General features: G+C 48.2%; 1 protein-coding gene across 1 annotated transcript in view; it reads left to right on the forward strand.

The window, feature by feature from the left end:
* Positions 1-23,139, forward strand: part of vars1 (valyl-tRNA synthetase 1) — an 86,391-nt gene that overhangs the window by 19,227 nt on the left and 44,025 nt on the right. Inside the window, exons 7-13 of the mRNA XM_041212459.1 lie at positions 2,521-2,621; positions 3,862-3,986; positions 6,079-6,243; positions 8,898-8,979; positions 13,842-13,961; positions 18,598-18,706; positions 22,213-22,301. Of these exons, the coding sequence (XP_041068393.1) occupies positions 2,521-2,621; positions 3,862-3,986; positions 6,079-6,243; positions 8,898-8,979; positions 13,842-13,961; positions 18,598-18,706; positions 22,213-22,301 (791 nt within the window). The remainder of the gene's footprint in view (positions 1-2,520; positions 2,622-3,861; positions 3,987-6,078; positions 6,244-8,897; positions 8,980-13,841; positions 13,962-18,597; positions 18,707-22,212; positions 22,302-23,139) is intronic.

Raw genomic sequence — 23,139 nt, forward strand, 5'->3', positions numbered from 1 at the left:
TCTCCACAATCCAAGCACTCTGCTTGGAAGTTAATTTGAGAACAGTCCTTTCTTTTTGCTTTGCATAGCAGAACCTGGTGTGGGTCTCCTTCCCCAAATCCTTCTGGATTACTGTTTCTGAGAGTCTATATGCAGCAAGAACAGCTACCTCCTTTTCTTTTGTCCTTGTGTTAAAATTTGTACCTTACTTTCAGTAAGTTTTGACCTGGACCCCTGTCCCAATGGTAACCAGATCATATTGGCTTGTCTCTGGGCAGCTTCATAGGAAGTCACATTCCCCCTTTCCAAGCTACTCCATTTTCCCTTGAATCAAAGGGGACAGTTTAAAGTAGAGCCATCTTAAAACGTCCAGCAGACTGATCACCTTCCTTCCCTAAGAAATGAAACGTCATTATCTAGTAATTACTGTGGTAATAATTTCTATTCAACACTGTCAAAATATAGCAACTATAATATTGTACACATCAGTTGTTTGGTAGTGCCGAACTTGAGTATTGCTGAAAAGAGAGACATGAAAACTTTTGTCTTGCACTCTTCAGGACACTCCACATGCATACCAGTATAGGGAGAAGACAGTGTAAATTGTTGTCTTCCCACTATATTGGTAATTTTGCGAAGTGTCCTGAAGAGTGCAAGATGAAAAGCTTTGACATGTCTCTTTTTTCAACAATATTGTACACATTTTAATAACAAACCTACTGCATACAACACCGTTAATATTCTTTCCCCCCACTTTTCACATTTCACTATGAAATATTTTGTTCTGGCAACAATCTAAGGCCATAACAACTGACCGTATGTGATAGTTAAGATCAGCAGGATTCCGTTTTTACAGTAGTGTGTTTCAAAATTTTCTTTCTCCATTATACCCCTGTTTTAAACTCTGGACAGAACATTGGCACTCACATTGCTTTTTCCTGGAACGTGTTGCAACCATTTACCCTAAAAGTTATACATTGAACTGATGGAATAGTCTGAGGTTTTAGGTCCTGAATTTCTTCAAAATCGAAAGTGGGTCATGGTAATATTTCCCCCTGACTGTTAGTCGCTTATGCTTCAAAACTATTGGATGAGCCAGTACAAGAATTAAAGCCTCTTTCTGGATAGCTGAGTACTTCCTTTGATACATAAGAACTAGAGAAGTACCTGACCGGTCATTCTACAATAGTGTCAACATCTAGGAGCGACACTGCTTCTTCCTCTGTGTCACTGACATCAACAGACACTTTGAACGGTTTACTAGAATTTGGCATGGCAAGAACTGGTTCATTTACTAAAATAGCCTTTAACTTCTTAAATGTTGTTTGACAGAACTCTGTGCATTCGATTTTCACATTTTTCTTCAACACATTCGTCCTTACAGTGACTACTGTACTGAAGCTGGGGACAAACCTCCTGTAGAATCTGCAAATGCCCAGGGAACATCATGGCACCTTTTTTTTGTCTTGGGTATAGGGAAGTCTGTTATTGCCTGGATTTTGGCCTTTCTAGGCCTGGATCCACAATATGCCCCAAATTGGTGACTTTGGCCTTGGAAAACTCACTCCTTGCCAACAGTATGAGTAGATTAGCTTTCTTCAGTCTGCCGAACAGAGCTCTTAACTGTTCGATGTGATCTTTCCGGGTATCATTGTATATTAACAGGTCATCAGTATACACAATACAACTCAGAAGGTTGTGAGTTCAAGTCCCGCTCCAGTGGTGGCTTGAGCACATAGTCAAAGGCTGACCCTCCCAGTACGGTACTAAGAAGCATTAGAAATAGGAACAGGAGTAGACCATTCGCCCCCTCGATACTGCTCCACCATGCTAATGTTGCAAATGCTGTGACAGTTAAGTGCATGGCCGAGTTGTGATTAAGAGCAGCTGATATTGGGTAAAAGTTAGGGTAGATACATAAGAATCAGTTCCCAATGTTGGGGAATGTGTGGAAGGGAGAAGTAGTCTGCACTTGTATTCTTCTGTGCTTGAAGGAATCATGTGTCCATCTGTCCCCAGCTGGGGAAACAACCTGTCAGTGCCTGCCCTGTCCAGCCCCTTCAGAATCTGGACATTTCAGTCAGATTACTCCCCTTTCTTCTAAACTCCAGAGAATGTAGACTCAATTTACTAAGCCTTTCATTGTAGGACAGCCCTCTCATTCCTGGGAGTACTGGGGGAGGTGCTGTCTCCTGGAAGTTAAACCGAGGCCCTGCCTGCCCTCTTGGGTGAATGTAAACAATTGCACCATACTGTTTGGAAGAAATGCAGAGGTGCTCTCGCCAGTGCCCTGGCCAATGGTTATCTATCAACCCAGGGTTACGCTCTGCATTCTTTCCCTGAATGCTTGCCAGGGCTACTCCCCCACTCTTCCATTTTGTCCATCCGCCTCCCCATCCCACCACCCCCAACACCTCCCCCCCCACCACTGCCCGCCCAAGTGTATTCTCACACCTCCCATCCCCAACCCCACTTCAAGAGCCTTTCTGAAGGTTGGAGTGTGGGCTGCAGTCCCTAACCTGCTGTTTCTCTGCACTGTAGATGTGACCTGCCCAATGCCGGACTCCTACAGCCCGCAGTACGTGGAAGCTGCCTGGTACCCCTGGTGGGAAAAGCAAGGATTCTTCAAACCCGAGTACAAGGTAAGCTAAACCCGCGCAGTGTCGTTAGTGTTGGTGCTGAAGCGACCTGACCATGTGGCCGTGACCTTTCCCTGCTGCCTCGTCCGGAATATTCACAGGGCAACGTTCCTGGTTCCGAGGTCTTGGACTAGGTAGGGGGGGTGGTAGTGAGAAGTGGCGGGGTGGGGGAGAGTGGACACGGTGGGGGGAGTGGACACGGTGTGGGTATCGGCCACTCTCCTTGGTCTTCACACTATCTGGAAAATACGTGGGCTGTCAGCTGAAGAGAGAGTTAAGCTCGTCTGTGACAGCATCTGCAATTGGCCAGCTCATTGTTCTCCCCACCAAAGCAGAGCTCTGGTACCTTCATTTGCTTTCTTCCCCATAGCCCTGCTATTTTACCCAGCTCCCTTTTGAAAGTTACCATTAAATCTGCATCTGCTGCCCTTTCAGGCAGAGCATTTCAGAGCTTGAGAATACTCTCTACATTTAAAAAAAAAAAATCCTCACCCTGTCTCATGATCTGTCGGCTTTTATTGATACTCGCTCCTGTGAAGCACCTTTCGTTATGTTCAAGGTCAGAGGCTGGGAATCTTGAGGCGAGTAACTCACCTCCTGACTCCCCAAAACCTGTTCACCATCTACAAGGCACAAGTCAGGAGTGAGATGGAATACTCCCCACTTGCCTGGATGACTGCAGTCCCACAACACTGAAGAAGCTGGACACTGTCCAGGGTAAAGCAGCCCGTTTGATTGGCACCACATCCACAAACATTCACTCCCTCCACCACCGACGCACTGTAGCAGCAGTGTGTGTACCATCTACAAGATGCACTGCAGCAACTCACCCAGGTTCCTTAGACAGCACCTTCCAAACCCACGACCATCTAGAAGGACAAGGGCAGCAGACATATGGGTGCACCACCACCTGGAAGTTTCCCTCCAAGTCACTCACCATCCTGACTTGGAAATATATCACCGTTCCTTCACTGTCGCTGGGTCAAAATCCTGGAACTCCCTGCCTAACAGCACTGTGGGTGTACCTACACCACATGGACTGCAGCGGTTCAAGAAGGCAGCTCACCCACCACCTTCTCAAGTGGCAATTAGGGACGGGCAATGCTGGCCCAGCCTAGCCAGTGACACCAACACCCTGCAAAAGAATGAAGAGAAAAATGTTCAAAGCGCTATATAAACGCAAATTGGTGTTATTTAGGAGTTGAACTGATGTCCAAATCATTTCTCTTTTATGTTCCTGCAGCAAAATATCTCTGAGCCCAACCCAAAGGGGATGTTCATGATCTGCATCCCTCCGCCCAACGTGACAGGATCCCTACATCTGGGCCACGCCCTGACCAACGCAATTCAGGACTCGCTCACCCGCTGGTAATGCCCCACCACGTTTGACACAGTGCGCCTGACCTGGGCGCTGCCTCGGCCACCATCTGTCCGCAGTTAGCGGCTGGGCAGGGAACGTCTGCCCATCAGGGACTCGCTGAGCTCAGCCGTGGTCCTCCTGGGAATGATTGGCTGTTCTGGAAAAGGCTCAGCAGGTTGCTCGGTGCCTGGCTGAAAGAGAAAAGACAGCGTTTGGAGTGTGGCTCCAGTTCTTAAAAAGTTTATTCTGTATTGATGGAAAGCTCACAATGAGGGGACCTTCCCTGATGTTGATTGCATTGAATTCAGGGCTTTGGAGGGTTTATAAAGTTGGCTTGAAATAGTGACCTCTCCCAATTCCAGCAGGCCCTCCCCTCCCTTTATCTCGCTCTCGCTCATTTGGTAAAGACGCTAACACTGAAACCCATGGATTTGAACACCCATTATTGATCTGGCTTGGAAATTGGCTGAGCGATAGGAAACAGAGGGTTGGGATAATAACAGGTACTCTAATTGGTTAGTGGTGTCCTGCATTGATCTGTGTTGGGGATTTTTAACTGTGTTTATTAATGATTGGTGTCGATATTGGGATAGAAGGCCACATACACAGAGTTGCGAGTGACAAAGGTAGGCAGCATTTTAAGAAGTATTAAATTATCAAGAGATATTGATTGTGAGGAGATGGTGGCATAGTAGTAATATCTCTGGACTAGTAATCCAGAGGTCCAGGCCATTGTTTGGGGAATATGGGTTCAAATGCCACCATGGCAGCTGGTGGAATTTAAATTCAGTTAAGAAATCTGGAATTATAAAGCTAGTCTCAGTAATGGTGACCATGACAACTATCATTGATTGTCGTAAAAACCCATCTGGTTCACTAATGCCCTTTAGAGAAGGAAATCTGCTGTCCTTACCCGGTCTGGTCTACATGTGACTCCAGACCCACACAAGGTGGTTGGACCTTGGAAGGAGTGCAGCGTAGATTTACCAGAATAATACCTGGATTACAGAAGTTAAGCTACAAGGAGAGATTACACAAATTCGTGTTGTATTCCTTGGAATTTAGGAGGTCAAGATGTGATTTGATCCAATTTTCAAGATATGAAAGGAAACTGATGGGATAGAGAGAGGGAGAGATTTTTGCCTTTAGCTGGGGAGTGGAGGACTCGGGGAGATTAGAGTCAGAGCTCCCAGCAGTGATTAGGAAATGCTCCTGCAAAGGGTGATGGCAGTTTGCAATTCTCTCAGGCAAACATCAACTGATGCCCAAAGAATTGTTATTTTTCAAACTGAGGTTGTTGCATTTTAATTATACAAAGATAATAAGGGACATGGGGCAATTGGTGGAGTTAGGTTGCAGATCAGCCAAGGTCTGATTGAATAACGGAACAGGTTTGAGGGGCTAAATGGCCTCTTTCCATTAGCGCCTCTCTCTCTCTCTCTCTCTTTCTCTCCACTACCCCTTCCTCTTCTTTCTCTATCTCTATCTACTACACGCTCTGTCTCTCTCTCTCTCTCTCTCCATTACCCTCTCCCTCCATTAACCCCTGTCTCTCTCTCTCTCTTCCTCTCCCCGATCCTCTCTCCTCCCCCCCTCTCTCTCTCTCACTCCTCCACCCACCCCTTCCCCCTTCTCTCACCTCTATCCCCTTCTCTCTCCCTTCTCTACCCCCTCCCTTTAGCCCTCCCCAGCCCACAACTCTCTTGCCCCATCCCCCCAAGATCAGCTTTGGGTGTGACGGCCCTTCCACCCCCCCCCACTCCCAGCCACCGTGTTTTTGTAGCAAGTGTTGGCTCGCGCAGTCTGAATTGTTTAAATGGGGAAGCTGAGGGAGAGTGGGGAAGTCTTTGGAGACTATGATTGTTAATGGAATTGCTGAATGGAGGTGTGGGGTGGCAGTGGTGAAAGCAATAAGATCTGCAAGTTGGTTTGTTGCCCTCCCAGTGGGTTCATACCATCGGCGCTCGACTAACTAAAACAAAAGGCCGGTGTCAGTCGCAATTCTCGGTAACCACTCGCCTTGTCTTGGGTGGGATTTTCCATTTGACGCTGACCGGATTCCAATGGGTTCTTGGTGTTTCTTTTCCTGTTTGGAACCAGGCACCGAATGCGAGGAGAGACCACCCTGTGGAACCCGGGCTGCGATCATGCTGGCATCGCCACGCAGGTGGTGGTGGAGAAGAGGCTGTGGCGCCAGTCCAGGAAAACCCGGCATGACCTCGGTCGGCACAGCTTCATCGAGGAGGTGTGGAAGTGGAAGAACGAGTAAGTGCGAGCGAATCTCCCCCCCACCCCCACCCCACCCCCCCCCCAACCAACCCCTCCCCCACCGCATCCCCCATCAGCACTTCCTCTATGGGGGGCTGCACGAATCAGGAGTTGCCGATGCCGGCTGAAATTCCTCCATTTGGTATCGGAGGGAGGATGTGGAAGAACCTGGGGATCTTTCGATTTGGCTGCAGTTGAGTGGTGGTGGTTTCACTGACCAGGACCTGACTCTCCCTGAGTCCGATTTTCAGGGCATTTCATGAAGTTGGCATCCTCGGGCCCAGTTCCCAAAGTTCGGAACACTACCCTCCGCTTTCCTGGGTTGGTGCAACAGGGTGTGCTGGGAATGTGCAGCTCCTTCGCTTCCTTCTCACTCTTTTCAACCTTCATCCTCTCTCACCTCCTCCCTCCTCCGCACTCACCCCCCACCTCCGTACTCATCCCCACCCCCTGCACTCAACCCCACCCCCCACACTCACCAACGCCCCCCCCGCACTCACCACGCCCCCCACACACTCACCCCCCTCCGCACTCACCCCCCTCCGCACTCACCCCCCTCCGCACTCACCCCCCTCCGCACTCACCCCCTCCGCACTCACCCCCTCCGCACTCACCCCCTCCGCACTCACCCCCTCCGCACTCACCCCCCTCCGCACTCACCCCCCTCCGCACTCACCCCCCTCCGCACTCACCCCCCTCCGCACTCACCCCCTCCGCACTCACCCCCTCCGCACTCACCCCCCTCCGCACTCACCCCCCTCCGCACTCACCCCCCTCCGCACTCACCCCCTCCGCACTCACTCCCCATCTGCACTCACCTTCCCCACTCACCCTCCCCTCCGCACTCAGCCCCCCTCCGCGCTCAATCCCCTCCGCGCTCACCCCCTCCCTCCGCGCTCACCCCCTCCCTCCGCTTTCACCCCTCCCTCCGCTTTCACCCCCTCCCTCCGCGCTCACCCCCTCCCTCCGCGCTCATCACCCCTCCACCCTCACCCCCACTCCGCGCTCTCCCTCCCCCACCCCTCTCCCTCCCTCCACTGTCGCCCTCCCTCCGCCCTCGATCTCCTTGCGCCCTTGCCCTCCCTCCCTCCTCCTGCCCTCTCTCACCCTCCCACCACCCGCTGCCCCTCTCCACTGGCCCTGCCCTCCCTGCGTTTAGCCCCCCCTTTGCCCACTCCACGCCCCGCCGTCTTTGGTGGGCGGGGGGGCGATGGTAAAAGAAACTCGAGGAATTATTCAGCCCCCCCAGCTTTTGTGATCCTCAATTCCGGCCGAAGTCAGTGGAGATTTAGGCGGCTCCACCCCACCCCCAACAAGCCCGTAAAACTCCACCCCCTGTTTGTGATGTGGTACTTTCTCTCTTCTCGAGGACACCTCACAGTGAAATCCATAGTCACCTCTCTGATACGGACGAGGGCAGCAGCCTGTCGCTGCACAGCAAGCTCCCACGGCTGGTGGAATGCTGGCCAAGGCAGTGGGAAAATCCCCCTCCCTTCATCCAAACAATGCTCTGCGATCCTCGAACTAAATCCAAATAGGTCCGACGTCTTGTTGGAAAGTTGGCACCGCCGGCAGTGCAGCACTCCATGTGTGCTGCCCTCTGAGGGTCAGCTGAGGGTTTGTGCTCGAGCCTCTGCAGTGGGACTTGAACCCACGTCTCGGAGCCGTGCTACCACTGAGTCACAGTCGGAAGATCACACTCAACACTTGATGTTTCCCTTTTTTTTTGTTCACTCATGGGATGTGGGCTTCGCTGGCTGGGCCAAGCACTTATTGCCCTTGAGAAGGTGGTGTTGAGCTGCCTCCTTGAATCGCTGCAGTTCATGTGGTGTAGGTACACCCACAGTGCTGTTAGGGAGGGAGTTCCAGGATTTTGTCCGTGTGGTGTAGGTACACCCACAGTGCTGTTAGGGAGGGAGTTCCAGGACTTTGACCCAGCGACAGTGAAGGAACGGTGATATATTTCCAAGTCAGGATGTTGACTGGCTTGGAAGGGGACTTCCAGGTGGTGGTGTTCCCACTTATCTGCTGCCCTTGTTCTGCTAGTTGGAAGTGGTCGTGGGTTTGGAAGGTGCTGTCTAAGCAGCCTTGGTGAATTCCTGCAGTGCATCTTGTAGATGGTACACACACTGCTGCTACTGTGCGCTGGTGGTGGAGGGAGTGAATGTGGTGCCAATAAAGTGGGCTGCTTTGTCCTGAATTATAGCAAAGTTCTTGAGTGTTGTGGGAGCTGCACTCATCCAGGCAAGTGGGGAATATTCCATCACACTCCTGACTTATGCCTTGTAGATGCTGGATAGGCTTTGGGGAGTCAGGAGGTGAGTTACTCGCCGCAGGATTTCCAGCCTCTGACTGGCTCTTGTAGCCACATATTTATATGGCTGGTCCAGTTCAATTTCTGGTCAAAGGTAACCCCCAGGATATTGATAGTGGGGGATTCAGTGATGATAATGCCAATGAATGTCAAGGGGTAATGGTTAGATTCTCTCTTGTTAAAGATGGTCATTGTCTGGCACTTGTGTGGCCCAAATGTTACTGGCCTCTCAGCCAAGCCAGGATATTGTTTCACAATGAAGTATTTTATAAAACCACTTTCTCACGTGTAAAATCCACAGTGCTTTTATTTTGTTTCCTCCTTATTTTTTGCACAGGAAGGGTGACCGGATTTACCATCAGTTGCGAAAATTGGGCTCATCCCTGGACTGGGACCGTGCCTGCTTTACCATGGATGCTGTGAGTGTTGGCCGGGCAGGCATTTTTACCAAGGGGCATCGGGAGTGGTCTGAACACTGCGGGGGGAATGGGAATAGCTCTACAACTTTGGTCGTAATCCATTGTGCGTTGTGAAATATTGCAAATCGTTGAAGCAATGCAAAATTAGGGGCGAGAAAGAGATCAGCTCGTGCATCATGTAAGATGCTGAAGGGGGTTGACAGGATGGACACTGTGAGGGTGCCCTTCACTGCCAGGGGTAATCTAGAACACAGGGACACAGTCTCAAGAATAAGGGCCCTGAGAGATCGACTCCCGGTGGCATCTCAACCATTCACGCTGCGTCAGCTGAAGCTGTTCAACGGATTGTTAACCTCAACGCCGAGCGATAACCTCTCCCCAGCATAACGAAGCATATTCTTCACTCAGAGGGTTGTGAATCTTTGGAATTCTCCACCCCAGAGGGTTGTGGATGCTTAGCCTCTGAATATTTTGGAGGCTGGGACTGACAGATTTTGGCTCCTCGGGGAGATTTGGGAAGCAGGCAGGAAGATGGAGCCCAGGTAAATCAGGTGCGATGAGACTGAATTGTGGTGAAGGTTTGAAGGCCCCTATGGGCTACTCCTTCCCCTCTTTCTGCTGTTCTTATCAAACCTGTTGCACAGCATCATGTCTGGAACATCATAACTAGACATTTGCTCTATAAGCCTTTAACTAGACACTGTATAAAATACTTGTTTGGTGTAATCAGGAGTTACAAAGCCCTCCTTCATTAACCTTGCCATCATCTATTAAAGTATGGTAATATTTTAGATGGGTATATTTTATTTTTTAGTGTATTCCGGAATGTTCATTTGCATCTCAGGCGGAGGATTTAATCTCCAGGGGTCTCAGACAGAGGGTTTAAACTCCTGGGATCTAGACAGAGGGCTTAATCTCCGGGGGTCTTAGACAGAGGGTTTAATCTCTGGGGGTTTCAGACAGAGGGTTTAATCTCCGGGGGTTTCAGACACAGGGTTTAATCTCTGGGGGTTTCAGACAGAGGGTTTAATCTCTGGGGGTTTCAGACAGAGGGTTTAATCTCTGGGGGTTTCAGACAGAGGGTTTAATCTCTGGGGTTCTTAGACAGAGGGTTTAATCTCTGGGGGTTTCAGACAGAGGGTTTAATCTCTGGGGGTTTCAGACAGAGGGTTTAATCTCTGGGGGTTTCAGACAGAGGGTTTAATCTCTGGGGGTTTCAGACAGAGGGTTTAATCTCTGGGGGTTTCAGACAGCGTTTAATCTCTGGGGGTTTCAGACAGAGGGTTTAATCTCTGGGGGTTTCGGACAGGGTTTAATCTCTGGGGGTTTCAGACAGGGTTTAATCTCTGGGGGTTTCGGACAGGGTTTAATCTCTGGGGGTTTCAGACAGGGTTTAATCTCTGGGGGTTTCAGACAGGGTTTAATCTCTGGGGGTTTCAGACAGGGTTTAATCTCTGGGGGTTTCAGACAGAGGCTTTAATCTCTGGGGGTTTCAGACAGAGGCTTTAATCTCTGGGGTTTCAGACAGGGTTTAATCTCCTGGGGTTTCAGACAGGGTTTAATCTCCTGGGGTCTCAGACAGAGGATTTAATCTCCGGAGGCCTCAGACAGGGTTTAATCTCTGGGGTTTTCAGACAGAGTGTTAAATCTCTGGGGTTTTCAGACAGAGTTTAATCTCTGGGGTTTTCAGACAAAGGGTTTAATCTCTGGGGTTTTCAGACAGAGTGTTAAACCTCTGGGGTTTTCAGACAGAGCTTAATCTCTGGGGTTTTCAGACAAAGGGTTTAATCTCTGGGGTTTTCAGACAGAGGGTTTAATCTCTGGGGTTTTCAGACAGAGGGTTTAATCTCTGGGGTTTTCAGACAGAGGGTTTAATCTCTGGGGTTTTCAGACAGAGGGTTTAATCTCTGGGGTTTTCAGACAGAGGGTTTAATCTCTGGGGTTTTCAGACAGAGGGTTTAATCTCTGGGGTTTTCAGACAGAGGGTTTAATCTCTGGGGTTTTCAGACAGAGGGTTTAATCTCTGGGGTTTTCAGACAGAGGGTTTAATCTCTGGGGTTTTCAGACAGAGGGTTTAATCTCGGGGGTTTTCAGACAGAGGGTTTAATCTCGGGTTTTCAGACAGAGGGTTTAATCTCGGGTTTTCAGACAGAGGGTTTAATCTCGGGTTTTCAGACAGAGGGTTTAATCTCTGGGGTTTTCAGACAGAGGGTTTAATCTCTGGGGTTTGAGACAGGGTTTAATCTCCTGGGGTCTCAGACAGAGGGTTTAATCTCCGGAGGCCTCAGACAGGGTTTAATCTCTGGGGGTTTCAGATGGAGGGTTTACTCTCTGAGGGTTTCAGACAGGGTTTCATCACTGGGGGCCTCAGACAGAGGGTTTAATCTCCAGGGTTCTCAGACAGGGTTTAATCTCTGGGGGTTTCAGACAGAGGGTTTAATCTCCGGGGGTTTCAGACAGAGGGTTTAATCTCCGGGGGTTTCAGACAGAGGGTTTAATCTCTGGGGGTTTCAGGCAGAGGGTTTAATCTCTGGGGCTTTCAGACAGAGGGTTTAATCTCTGGGGGTTTCAGACAGAGGGTTTAATCTCTGGGGGTTTCAGACAGAGGGTTTAATCTCTGGGGGTTTCAGACAGAGGGTTTAATCTCCGGGGGTTTCAGACAGAGGGTTTAATCTCTGGGGGTTTCAGACAGGGTTTAATCTCTGGGGGTTTCAGACAGGGTTTAATCTCTGGGGGTCTCAGACGGGGTTTAATCTCTGGGGGTTTCAGACAGAGGCTTTAATCTCTGGGGGTTTCAGACAGAGGCTTTAATCTCTGGGGTTTCAGACAGAGGGTTTAATCTCTGGGGGTTTCAGACAGAGGGTTTAGTCTCTGGGGGTTTCAGACAGAGGGTTTAATCTCCGGGGGTTTCAGACAGAGGGTTTAATCTCCAGGGGTTTCAGACAGAGGGTTTAATCTCCGGGGGTTTCAGACAGAGGGTTTAATCTCTGGGGGTTTCAGACAGAGGGTTTAATCTCTGGGGGTTTCAGACAGAGGGTTTAATCTCTGGGGGTTTCAGACAGAGGGTTTAATCTCTGGGGGTTTCAGACAGAGGGTTTAATCTCTGGGGGTTTCAGACAGAGGGTTTAATCTCTGGGGGTTTCAGACAGAGGGTTTAATCTCTGGGGGTTTCAGACAGAGGGTTTAATCTCTGGGGGTTTCAGACAGAGGGTTTAATCTCTGGGGGTTTCAGACAGAGGTTTAATCTCTGGGGGTTTCAGACAGAGGGTTTAATCTCTGGGGGTTTCAGACAGAGGGTTTAATCTCTGGGGGTTTCAGACAGAGGGTTTAATCTCTGGGGGTTTCAGACAGAGGGTTTAATCTCTGGGGGTTTCAGACAGAGGGTTTAATCTCTGGGGGTTTCAGACAGAGGGTTTAATCTCTGGGGTTTTCAGACAGAGGGTTTAATCTCTGGGGTTTTCAGACAGAGGGTTTAATCTCTGGGGGTTTCAGACAGCGTTTAATCTCTGGGGTTTTCAGACAGAGGGTTTAATCTCTGGGGGTTTCAGACAGAGTGTTTAATCTCTGGGGGTTTCAGACAGAGGGTTTAATCTCTGGGGGTTTCAGACAGAGGGTTTAATCTCTGGGGGTTTCAGACAGAGGGTTTAATCTCTGGGGGTTTCAGACAGAGGGTTTAATCTCTGGGGTTTTCAGACAGAGGGTTTAATCTCTGGCGGTTTCAGACAGCGTTTAATCTCTGGGGTTTTCAGACAGAGGGTTTAATCTCTGGGGGTTTCAGACAGAGTGTTTAATCTCTGGGGGTTTCAGACAGAGGGTTTAATCTCTGGGGGTTTCAGACAGAGGGTTTAATCTCCAGGGGTTTCAGACAGAGGGTTTAATCTCCGGGGGTTTCAGACAGAGGGTTTAATCTCTGGGGGTTTCAGACAGAGGGTTTAATCTCTGGGGGTTTCAGACAGAGGGTTTAATCTCTGGGGGTTTCAGACAGAGGGTTTAATCTCTGGGGGTTTCAGACAGAGGGTTTAATCTCTGGGGGTTTCAGACAGAGGGTTTAATCTCTGGGGGTTTCAGACAGAGGGTTTAATCTCTGGGGGTTTCAGACAGAGGGTTTAATCTCTGGGGGTTTCAGACAGAGGGTTTAATCTCTGGGGGTTTCAGACAGAGGGTTTAATCTCTGGGGGTTTCAGACAGAGGGTTTAATCTCTGGGGGTTTCAGACAGAGGGTTTAATCTCTGGGGGTTTCAGACAGAGGGTTTAATCTCTGGGGGTTTCAGACAGAGGGTTTAATCTCTGGGGGTTTCAGACAGAGGGTTTAATCTCTGGGGGTTTCAGACAGAGGGTTTAATCTCTGGGGGTTTCAGACAGAGGGTTTAATCTCTGGGGGTTTCAGACAGAGGGTTTAATCTCTGGGGGTTTCAGACAGAGGGTTTAATCTCTGGGGGTTTCAGACAGAGGGTTTAATCTCTGGGGGTTTCAGACAGAGGGTTTAATCTCTGGGGGTTTCAGACAGAGGGTTTAATCTCTGGGGGTTTCAGACAGAGGGTTTAATCTCTGGGGGTTTCAGACAGAGGGTTTAATCTCTGGGGTTTCAGACAGAGGGTTTAATCTCTGGGGTTTCAGACAGAGGGTTTAATCTCTGGGGGTTTCAGACAGAGGGTTTAATCTCTGGGGGTTTCAGACAGAGTGTTTAATCTCCGGGGGTTTCAGACAGAGGGTTTAATCTCTGGGGGTTTCAGACAGAGGGTTTAATCTCTGGGGGTTTCAGACAGAGTGTTTAATCTCTGGGGGTTTCTCATGGAGGGTTTAATCTCTGGGTCCTCAGACATCGAGGATTAATGGATAAGCCTCTTTTTCTCCTTGAATAGAAGCTCTCCAACGCAGTTGAAGAAGCTTTCGTCCGGCTGCACGATGAAGGTGTGATCTATCGGAGCACACGGCTGGTCAACTGGTCCTGCACGCTCAACTCTGCCATCTCCGACATCGAGGTACTGACCAATAATCTGCAAAACTGTTCTGACGCACACTTCCTAATGCATTAGATGTTCCTACACATCCACATATCCTGCAGGTTTAGCTGACACTGGTCGCAGTAGAAAAAGTCAATGCCGGAACCTCAAAATAATCAGTCAGCTTTTTTTGTTCGGGGGGGTGAAAGTTGGGGGTGAATTCTTCCATCGGACTCGTCGCACCTCGATGAAGGCTGATAAGCCCCTGGGACCTGATATTCTACGTCCCAGAGTATTGAAAGAGGTAGCTGTAGAGAGATTGGATGCATTGGTGATCATCTTTCAAAACTATATAGATTCTGGAACAGCTCCTGTTGATTGGAAAGTAGTAAATGTCACCCCACTACAAACCTGTTAGCCTTGCATCAGTAGTAGGGAAAATGTGGGAATCAATTATAAGAGATGTGATAAATGGATACTTGGATAATCATGATCTGATTGGACATAGTCAACATGGATCTATGAATGGGAAATCATGTTTGATGAACCTGTTGAGTTCTTTGAGGGTGTTACTAATAGATTTGATAAAGGAGAGTCGATGTACATAGTGTACTTACATTTTCAGAAGACTTTTGATAAAGTCCATGATAGGAGGTTGGTTAGCAAAATTAAAGCACATGGGCTAGGAGGTAATATACTGGCGTGGATTAAAGATTGGCTGAAAACAGGCAGAAAACAGAGAGTACAAATAAACGGGTCATTCTCGCGTTGGCAGGCTGTGACAAGGATTAGTGCTTGCACTCCAGCTGTTCACAATATTTATCAATGATTTGGATGTGGGGACCAAATATAATATTTCCAAGTTTACAGATGACACAAAGCTATATGAGAATGTGTGTTGCAAGGAAGATGCAAAGTGGCTTTAAGAGGATAAAAGCAAAATACTGCGGATGCTAGAAATCTGAAACAAAAACAGAAAATGCGAGAAAAGCTCAGCCAGTTTAGCAGCATCTGTGGCGAGTGAAACAGAGTTAATGTTTCGAGTCTGTGTGACCCTTCTTCAGAGCTGAAGAGAAGTAGAAATGTGATGAAATTTATACTGTTTAAGGAGGTGGGACAGGTGGAGCTGAATAGAAGGTCAGTGATAGGAGGGGACAAAAGAGGGAACAAGAGGATTTGGGCAGACTTAGTGAATGGGCAAGAACATGGCAGATGGAATATAATGTGGAAAAATGTGAGGCTGTCCACTTTGGCAGGAGGAACGGATGTACAGAGTATTTCCTCAATGGTAAGAGATCAGAAAGTCTAGGGATCTGGGTGCCTTCATCAATGAGTCACTCAAAGCTAACATGCAGGTGCAGCAAGTAATTAGGAAAGCTAATGGTATGTTAGCCTTCATCGTAAGAGGGTTTGAGTAAATGTTCCTATGTTCCTCTGATCTCAGTGGGTAGCACTCTTTCCTCAGAGTCAGAATGGTGGTGGCTTCAAATTGCACAGCAAGATCCAACCCCCAGATCCAGGCCGACTCAGGTACAGTCCTTTTACTGCAGTGTTGAAGATGCTGCCAGTCAGAGCGGACGTTAAACAGTTCCAGTGGATGTCACTAAGCCGTTCGTTTAAGACCTACCGCTTTGACCTAATTGATCACCTGTCCTATTTTTTTTTCCACCTTTACCCTTTCGTGAGATGTGGGTGTCGCTGGCAAGGCCAGCACTTGTTGCCGATCCCTAATTGCCCTTGAACTGACTTTCTCGCTGGGCCATTTCAGAGGGCAGTTAAGAGTCAACCACATTGCTGTGGGTCTGGAGTCACATGTAGGCCAGACCAGGTAAGGATGGCAGATTTCCCTCCCTAAAGGGCATTAGTGAGCCAGATGAGTTTTTACGATAATTAGTGGTAGTTTAATGGTCACCATTACTGAGACGAACTTTATATTGAACTTGAATTCCACCAGCTGCCATGGTGGGATTTGAACCCGTGTGCCCAGAGCGTTAGCCTGGGCCTCTGGATTACTAGTCCAGTAACGTTACAGCACCATCTCCTTTACTATGTGTCTTGGTGTTAAGTTTTTGATAATCGCTGCTGTGACATACCTTGGTGCAATTTACTGCATGGAAGAAGCTGCTTAAATGAGAGTTGGTGGTGAGTTAAAAGATCCTATTCCACTTTTTGTTCCAAGTTGCTACAAGTTTTTCCCAGAGGCCCTATTGCTCAGTCATCCTTCCACCAAAGCTGACGACAGCACCTTAGGTCTATTTTTGGAAATCACAGTATAGTACAGCACACAAGGAGGCCACTCAGCCCATCGAGTTGTCGCTGGCTCTTTTGAAAAGCAACCCAGTTCTTCCCCCCACCACCGCCCCCCCCGCCCCACACTCTACCTTCCAGTCCTGCTAATTTTTTCTCCTTCAAGTGTTTATCCAGTTTCTCGACTGAGCCCTGCCGCTGAGTCTGTTTCTACACCCAGGCCCCCAATCAGGCAGTGCACTCCATATCCAAACTGCTTGTTGTACAAAATGGTTATCGCTGAAAAAAAGAGACCTTTTCGTCTTGCTCTCATCAGGACAACTCAGAAGAAAATTCCAATGTCAGAGGAAACAACAACTTTGAAACCGGATGAGAAGAGTTGGTTAGCAAGTGAACTCTGATTGGTAGAGGCGTTGCCAAGGAATAATGTCTCTTTTTTTTTCAGCATTATTCAAGTTCCGCACTACCAAACGACTAAAATGGTTATCCCTCTGGTCACATCTGATGCTTTCACTATCTTAATTTGAAATAACTCTATCACGTCTCCTCTCGGCCTTCTCTGCTCCAAGGAGAACATCACCAACGCCCCCCCCACCCCATCCGTCTCCATTCTATATCCTCATGCCCAGAGCAATGTGGCTGACATCTATGAGATGGCCCCAGCAAGACACTCCGTTGTATCCCACTGCTACAAAATAGCTGAAATAAAATCAGAAAGTGTTGGAAAAAAAACTAAGCTGGTTTGGCAACATCCGTAGAGAGAGGAACAGAGTTAACGTTTCGAGTCCAGTATGACTTTTCCGGTCCCGAGTCTTCAGTTCCCAAGAAGAATTATGCGGACTCAAGACGTTAACTCTGTTTCTCTCTCCAAAGAAGCTGGCCACACCTGAGCTTTTCCAGCACTTTCCCCTTGTTGTGGTGGAAACAACACTCGGACCTGTAAGCTGCAAATAACCAAGGACTCCCATTTACAAGCATGTGCTGGGAGGACACAGCCTGGTTCTACAGACTCTCTCATACAAAGGCTGCGTAACATGTTTATATCTTCATACTTCACTATACTGTCTAGTACAACTTCCATTTGCATACCTAATGAGGAGAATTATTCAGGCTGCAGATGTCTCTCTGTTATCTCCCCAGTCTGTGCTCTTACCATCCTAACATTTGTTTACCCATCCTGTGAAGGTCATTATGTTTATGACTTGTGATTGTTGGTTGGGTTCCTACAGTACCATACCCATCATGCCTGTGTGTTGGCTATATTTCCCATCATGCTTGGAAAGAGCTCTCATAACTACATTTGCCTATTCCAAATACATGCACATCCTAGTCAGTTACCCCACTTCACGTTTTTATTTCAGATTTCTAGCATCCGCAGAATTTTACATTTATTTTACCTCTACAAAGCATCCCCCTCCCTAACAGCACTGTGGGTGTAGCTACACCACATGGACTGCAGTGAGCCGCCACCTACTCAAAGTTCAGTTAAGGATGGGCAATAAATGGTGGCCTAGCCAGCAATGCCCACACCCTATGAATGAATAAATTGAAATAAACCATCCGGTAAATCTCTCCTGTAACCTGTCTGAAATCGCCACTTCCTTCCTAAAGCATAGTTCCCAGATTTATATTTGTTTTACTCTTTCGCGAGTTGTGGACGTTGCTGGCAAGGCCAGCAGTTGTTGCACATCCGTAGTTGCCCTTGAGAAGGTGGGCACAATGTTCCCCTGGAGCCGAAGTAGTGTTTTATGCAGTTTTAGTGTAATTTCCAGACTTTTGCACTATCTGCCCCTATTTGTAAAGCCCAGGATCCCACAAATGCTTTGTTTGCTTGTCCTGTCATCTTCACTTGTCCACTGGCAGCCTCAGGTCTCTCTTGGTACCGGCACCTGGAGAACAGCATTAAATCATAATGACATATGCTACTGTTTGACAAAGCAACTAAAGATGGCATGAGCACATTTTTATGCAGTGTAAGGTTTGGACCTGGAACCTACCTGACAAGGTGGTGGAGGCCTGACCCGTCTGTCTGTAGTTTGCTCGCGAAGGCAAAGGCGACTTTGTTTTTGTGGTTCCCAAAGTTCTCCACCACTGGGGTTTTCCCCATCTTGTGTCTGGGTCTGCTGCAGACTAATGGATACAGATTGATTGCTGTGATTTGGTTACTGTTGTATCGTACCTCTACCAGGGCGGAGACGCTTTACACACGAAGCTGGAAACATTTGGCCTGTTCACCAATGGTGGGATGTAGAATTGGTGGGGGTGGTGGGGGGCGTGGTGGGGTGTGGCATAAGCAGCCAGAATTGGTGGAGAACCATTATCACGCCTCTTACTACCTTACCGGCTCAGATCAGCACAGCCCTGGTGAGTGTAATGACCCGAAGAAAGCTTGGCTGAGTTTCACACTGCGATGTGTTTGTTCCATCAGGTGGACAAGAAGGAGCTGACAGGCCGCACGCTTCTCCCCGTGCCCAATTACAAGGACAAAGTGGAGTTTGGGGTTCTGATCTCCTTTGCATATAAAATTGACGGATCGGGTGAGTCACAGTGAAAGCGGAGTCACTTCAGATGCGCACAGCGCTGATTAAAGTTGTATTTCTGCACTGAGATCAGTTGCACCAAATTACTACTCACTTGAATGAAGGAGGCCATTTGGCCCATCGTGCATATGCTGCTTAGCCCCCTCCACATAGCCCTGATACCATTTGGAACACTTCTTCCTCCAGTCTGGGAAAAAAAAGAAACCCTCCACCAACGACTCTACATTCTGTCTCTTTTTGCCAATTTGTACCCATGCTGCCGGTGCCCCTTTAATTGCATGGGCTTCAATTTTGCCAACCTGCCTGTCGTGTCGCATTGTGTCGTGTTCATACAACATCTACCGCACTATCCTTGGCATTCCTCTTCATTATCTGGCTGAAGACCTTGACCAGGTTTGCCGGACGTGACTTTAACAGATCCACGCTACCTATAATTTTATTAAATCCACGCTATTTCCTGAGTTGCAGGAGGCGCTCGGCAGATCAACACTAATCTCTGAGAAATTGAACACCGTAAGTGAGAGATGTTTGGGGGGGTGGGGGGGGGGGGTCCAGGTTATTTTTTTTATACGTGGGATGGTGGTGTCGCTAGCTAGGCCAGCATTTATTGCCCACCCCTAATTTCTCTTCAACTGAGTAGCTTGTTAGGCCACTTAAGAGTCCACCTCAGTACTCTGGGTCTGGAGTTACCTGTAGGTCAGGCTGGGTAAGGATTTCCTTCCCTAAAGAGCATTAGTGAACCAGATGGGTGATTACGACAATCGACAATAGTTTCATGGTCATTATCAGACTTTTAATTCCAGGTTGAATTCAGATTTCACCATCTGCTGTGGTGGGATTTGAACCCAGAGCATTACCTTGGGTCTCTGGATTACTAGTCCAGTGACAATACCACTACACCACCACATGTTTTAATAGTGTGGTTATGAAAAAGGCATGTAGGTTACTTGGTTTTATAACTATCGGAATAGACTATAAAGGTGAAGAGATCATGTTAGGACTTTAGAAATTGCAGTTGATGTATTGTGACAATTCCGGGTTCCACATTTCAGGAAAGATGTAAAGACATTGGAAATGGTACCTAGGAGGTTGACCAGGATGTGACCAGGAATGAGGGACTTCAGCTATGAGGAGAGATTGAAAAAGTTAAGACTGCCCTCCTTGTAGCAGAGAAGGTCCAGCAGGTGACCTCATGGAGGTTTTCGATATGGTGGGAGATCTTGATAGAGTAAAGAGAGCAAAACTGTTCCCTCCTGCGAGTGGGTCATTGACTAGAGGTCACCGGTTCAGCCTCATTGACGAGAGATCTAGAGGAGAGATGAGGCGAATCCTTTTCATTCAGAGACTTGTGGCGAATCTGGAACGCTGTACCCGAAAAGCTAATTCCATTCACGATTACAAAAGGGGCTTGAGCAGGTACATGAAGATGAGGTACTTGCAGGGTCACAGATGAATAAATGGGAAGAGTCATATTGGACTCGAAACATTGACTCTTGTTTCTCTCTCCACAGATGCTGCCAGACCTGCTGAGCTTTTCCATCACCCTCTGTTTTTATTTCAGATTTCCAGCATCTGCAGTATTTAGCTTTCACTCCAGTGACGTAAGGAATGAGCTGATGGGAGTAAAGCCCTTTGACAGTGATTGTGATCGGAGCTGGTTGTTTCCAGGCTGCGAGCAGCGCTGTCCCTGGAGCTCTGTCCGCTCTCGCTACCTGTTTCTAAAACTAGTAAAGTGGCAGCCGGTCTCCGAAAAACTGGAGATGGTTTGGGTGGACCTGGCACAGGTTTTTGTGCCCCAAATGAAAGCCCTGTCTCCCCACCCCCCCTCCATTCAGAGATGGACCAACGACTTTGTACATACTTACAGAAGTTCACCCCTGGAAAGACATGACAGAACGATGCACAGTGCAGAAGGAAACTGTTCAGCTGAAAGAAGCTACCCAGTTAGTCCCACTATTCTGCTTCTTCCCCCATAGCCCATGCGATCTTTTCCTGTTCCGGCCCTAGAGAAAAATTGAAGTAGGGAGGGAGGAGGCTTGTGGAACCTGTCACCTCAAGGATGGATTCTGGTGAAAAGCATGGACGCATCTAAGGAGAAGCTAGATAAGCTCATCAGGGATAAGGGAATAGAGGAATAGGCTGACAGGGTTTGATGAAGTAGGGTGGGCGGAGACTCATGTGGCATGATCCAGATGGGCTGAGTGGCCTGTTTTGTGCTGTAAAATTCTATGTAAGTATATATCTAATCCCCTTTCAGGCAGTGAATTCTAAATCCATCCAAATTCCAAATTTTATCGATTCCCTTTTTAGAGAAAAAAAACTACAAGGCTTCCTTTCCTCTTCGTTTTTAGGCGGGTGGGAATGTTTATTCCCGCGTGTTCACACTCTCTCTCTCTCTCTCTCACACACACTGTCTCTCACTCCCTCTCTCTCCCTGAAGACTCATCACTGGGATACGATTCCCGGATCTTTTGAGTGTGTCAGTTCTGTAAACGCAATAGCCAGCAGGAGGCGGAGTGGAGGGGGTGGGAGGTGCGGTGGTGGGCAAGTGGGGGTGGGGGGAGGGGAAGTACAATAAGGTCCAACCCAACCTCCCATTGTATCGTCTAATCAACCTCCCTGTTCATCTCATGTCCACTTTGCTGTGGGTCTGGAACCACACGTAAGCCAGGCTCAGTAAGGACAACAGGTTTCCTTCCCTGAAGGGCAGTTAGTGAAGCAGATGTGTTTCTCTGACAACGCAGTTGTTTTTTTTTAATGATGATTAGCAATGAGACTAACATGTTATTCCAGATTTATTAATGAATGGAGTTTAAATTTAAATGATTTGAACTCGTGTCGCCAGAGCATTAATCAGGGCTCTGGATTATTAGTCCAGTAGCGTTACCACTACATACAAACATACAAATTAAGAGTAGGAGTAGACCATTCAGCTCTTCGAGCCTGCTCCGCTAGGCTGTAAGATCATGGCTGATCTGATTGTGGCCCCGATTCCACATCCCCACCTACCCCTGATAACCTTTGACTCCCTTGTTTGTCAAGAACCCCTCTACCTCTGGCTTAAGAATATCCAATGACTCTGCCTCCACTGCCCTCTGGGGAGGAGATTTCCAAAGACTAATGACCCTCTGGCAGAAAACAATTTCTCCTCATCTCTATCTTAAATGGGAGTCCTCTTATTTTTAAACTGTGCCTCCTAGTTCTAGTCTCCCCCACAAGGAGAAACATCCTCTCAGCATCGTCCCTGTTAAGACCCCTCAGGATCTTATATGGTTCAATAAGATCACCCTCATTCTCCTAAACTCCAATGGGTACGGGTCCAACCTGCTGGACCTTTCCTCATCAAATATAACTGCTGCTCCACCATCCCCTCCCCATCCAAGGTGTCGCCAGTTTTTCTCTCTGCTTCTCCCTGTGCTGGTGGTAGTTGATTTAGTGCCAGATTAACAAATGAGCAGTTATCACGGCACAGGACAGTGATGACCTTTTCTGTGTCTTTGCAGATGAGGAAGTGGTGGTGGCGACTACACGGATCGAGACGATGTTAGGAGACACCGCTGTGGCTGTACACCCGCAGGACCCCAGATACCAGGTAACGCCCAGACTCGGGGAGCACTTGGACCCTGTGGGCAAGCTGTCGGGTCAGCCCTATGGAACAGAGCCATATATTTGAAGCCTCTTAATTGTCGCTTATATCTGCTCTTCCAGTTCTTAGGTTAAAATCCTACTACTTTGTTGCTTAAAGGGAATGTGTCAAAACTTCAGCAGCAGAACAGAGTATCCTATTTTGGGTCGTATATTTTCAATATTCTTGGATAATAGTGGACACTCTTGACTTAGCGTGAACAACTCCGCATTTTTTAAAAATTAATTCACGGAATGTGGGCATCACTGACTAACCAGCATTTATTGCCCATCCCTAATTGCCCCTTGAGAAGGTGGTGGTGAGCCGGCTTCTTGAACCGCTACAGTCCATGTGGTGTAGGTACACCCACAGTGCTGTTAGGGAGAGAGTTCCAGGGTTTTGACCCAGCGACAGTGAAGGAACGGCGATATATTTCCAAGTCAGAATGGTGAGTGACTTGGAGGGGAGCATCCCAGGTGGTGGTGTTCCCATGTATCTGTTGTCCTTGTCCTTCTAGGCAGAGGTCATGGGTTTGGGAGGTGCTGTCGAAGAAGCCTTGGTGAATTCCTACAGTGCATCTTGTGGATGGTAGACACACTGCTGCTACTGTGCATCAATGGTGCTGGGAGAGAATGTTGAAGATGGTGGATGGGGTGCCAATCGAGTGGGCTGCTTTGTCCTGGATGGTGTTGAGCTTCTTGAGTGTTGTTAGAGCTGCACTCATCCAGGGAAGTCTGTGTTCGTGTATGAGAGACACAGGAGCAGAAGGAGGCCATTCAGCCCATCCAACGTGTTCTACATTAAT

The sequence above is a fragment of the Carcharodon carcharias genome, chromosome 19, assembly GCF_017639515.1.
Source record: "Carcharodon carcharias isolate sCarCar2 chromosome 19, sCarCar2.pri, whole genome shotgun sequence".
Classification (NCBI taxonomy): domain Eukaryota; kingdom Metazoa; phylum Chordata; class Chondrichthyes; order Lamniformes; family Lamnidae; genus Carcharodon; species Carcharodon carcharias.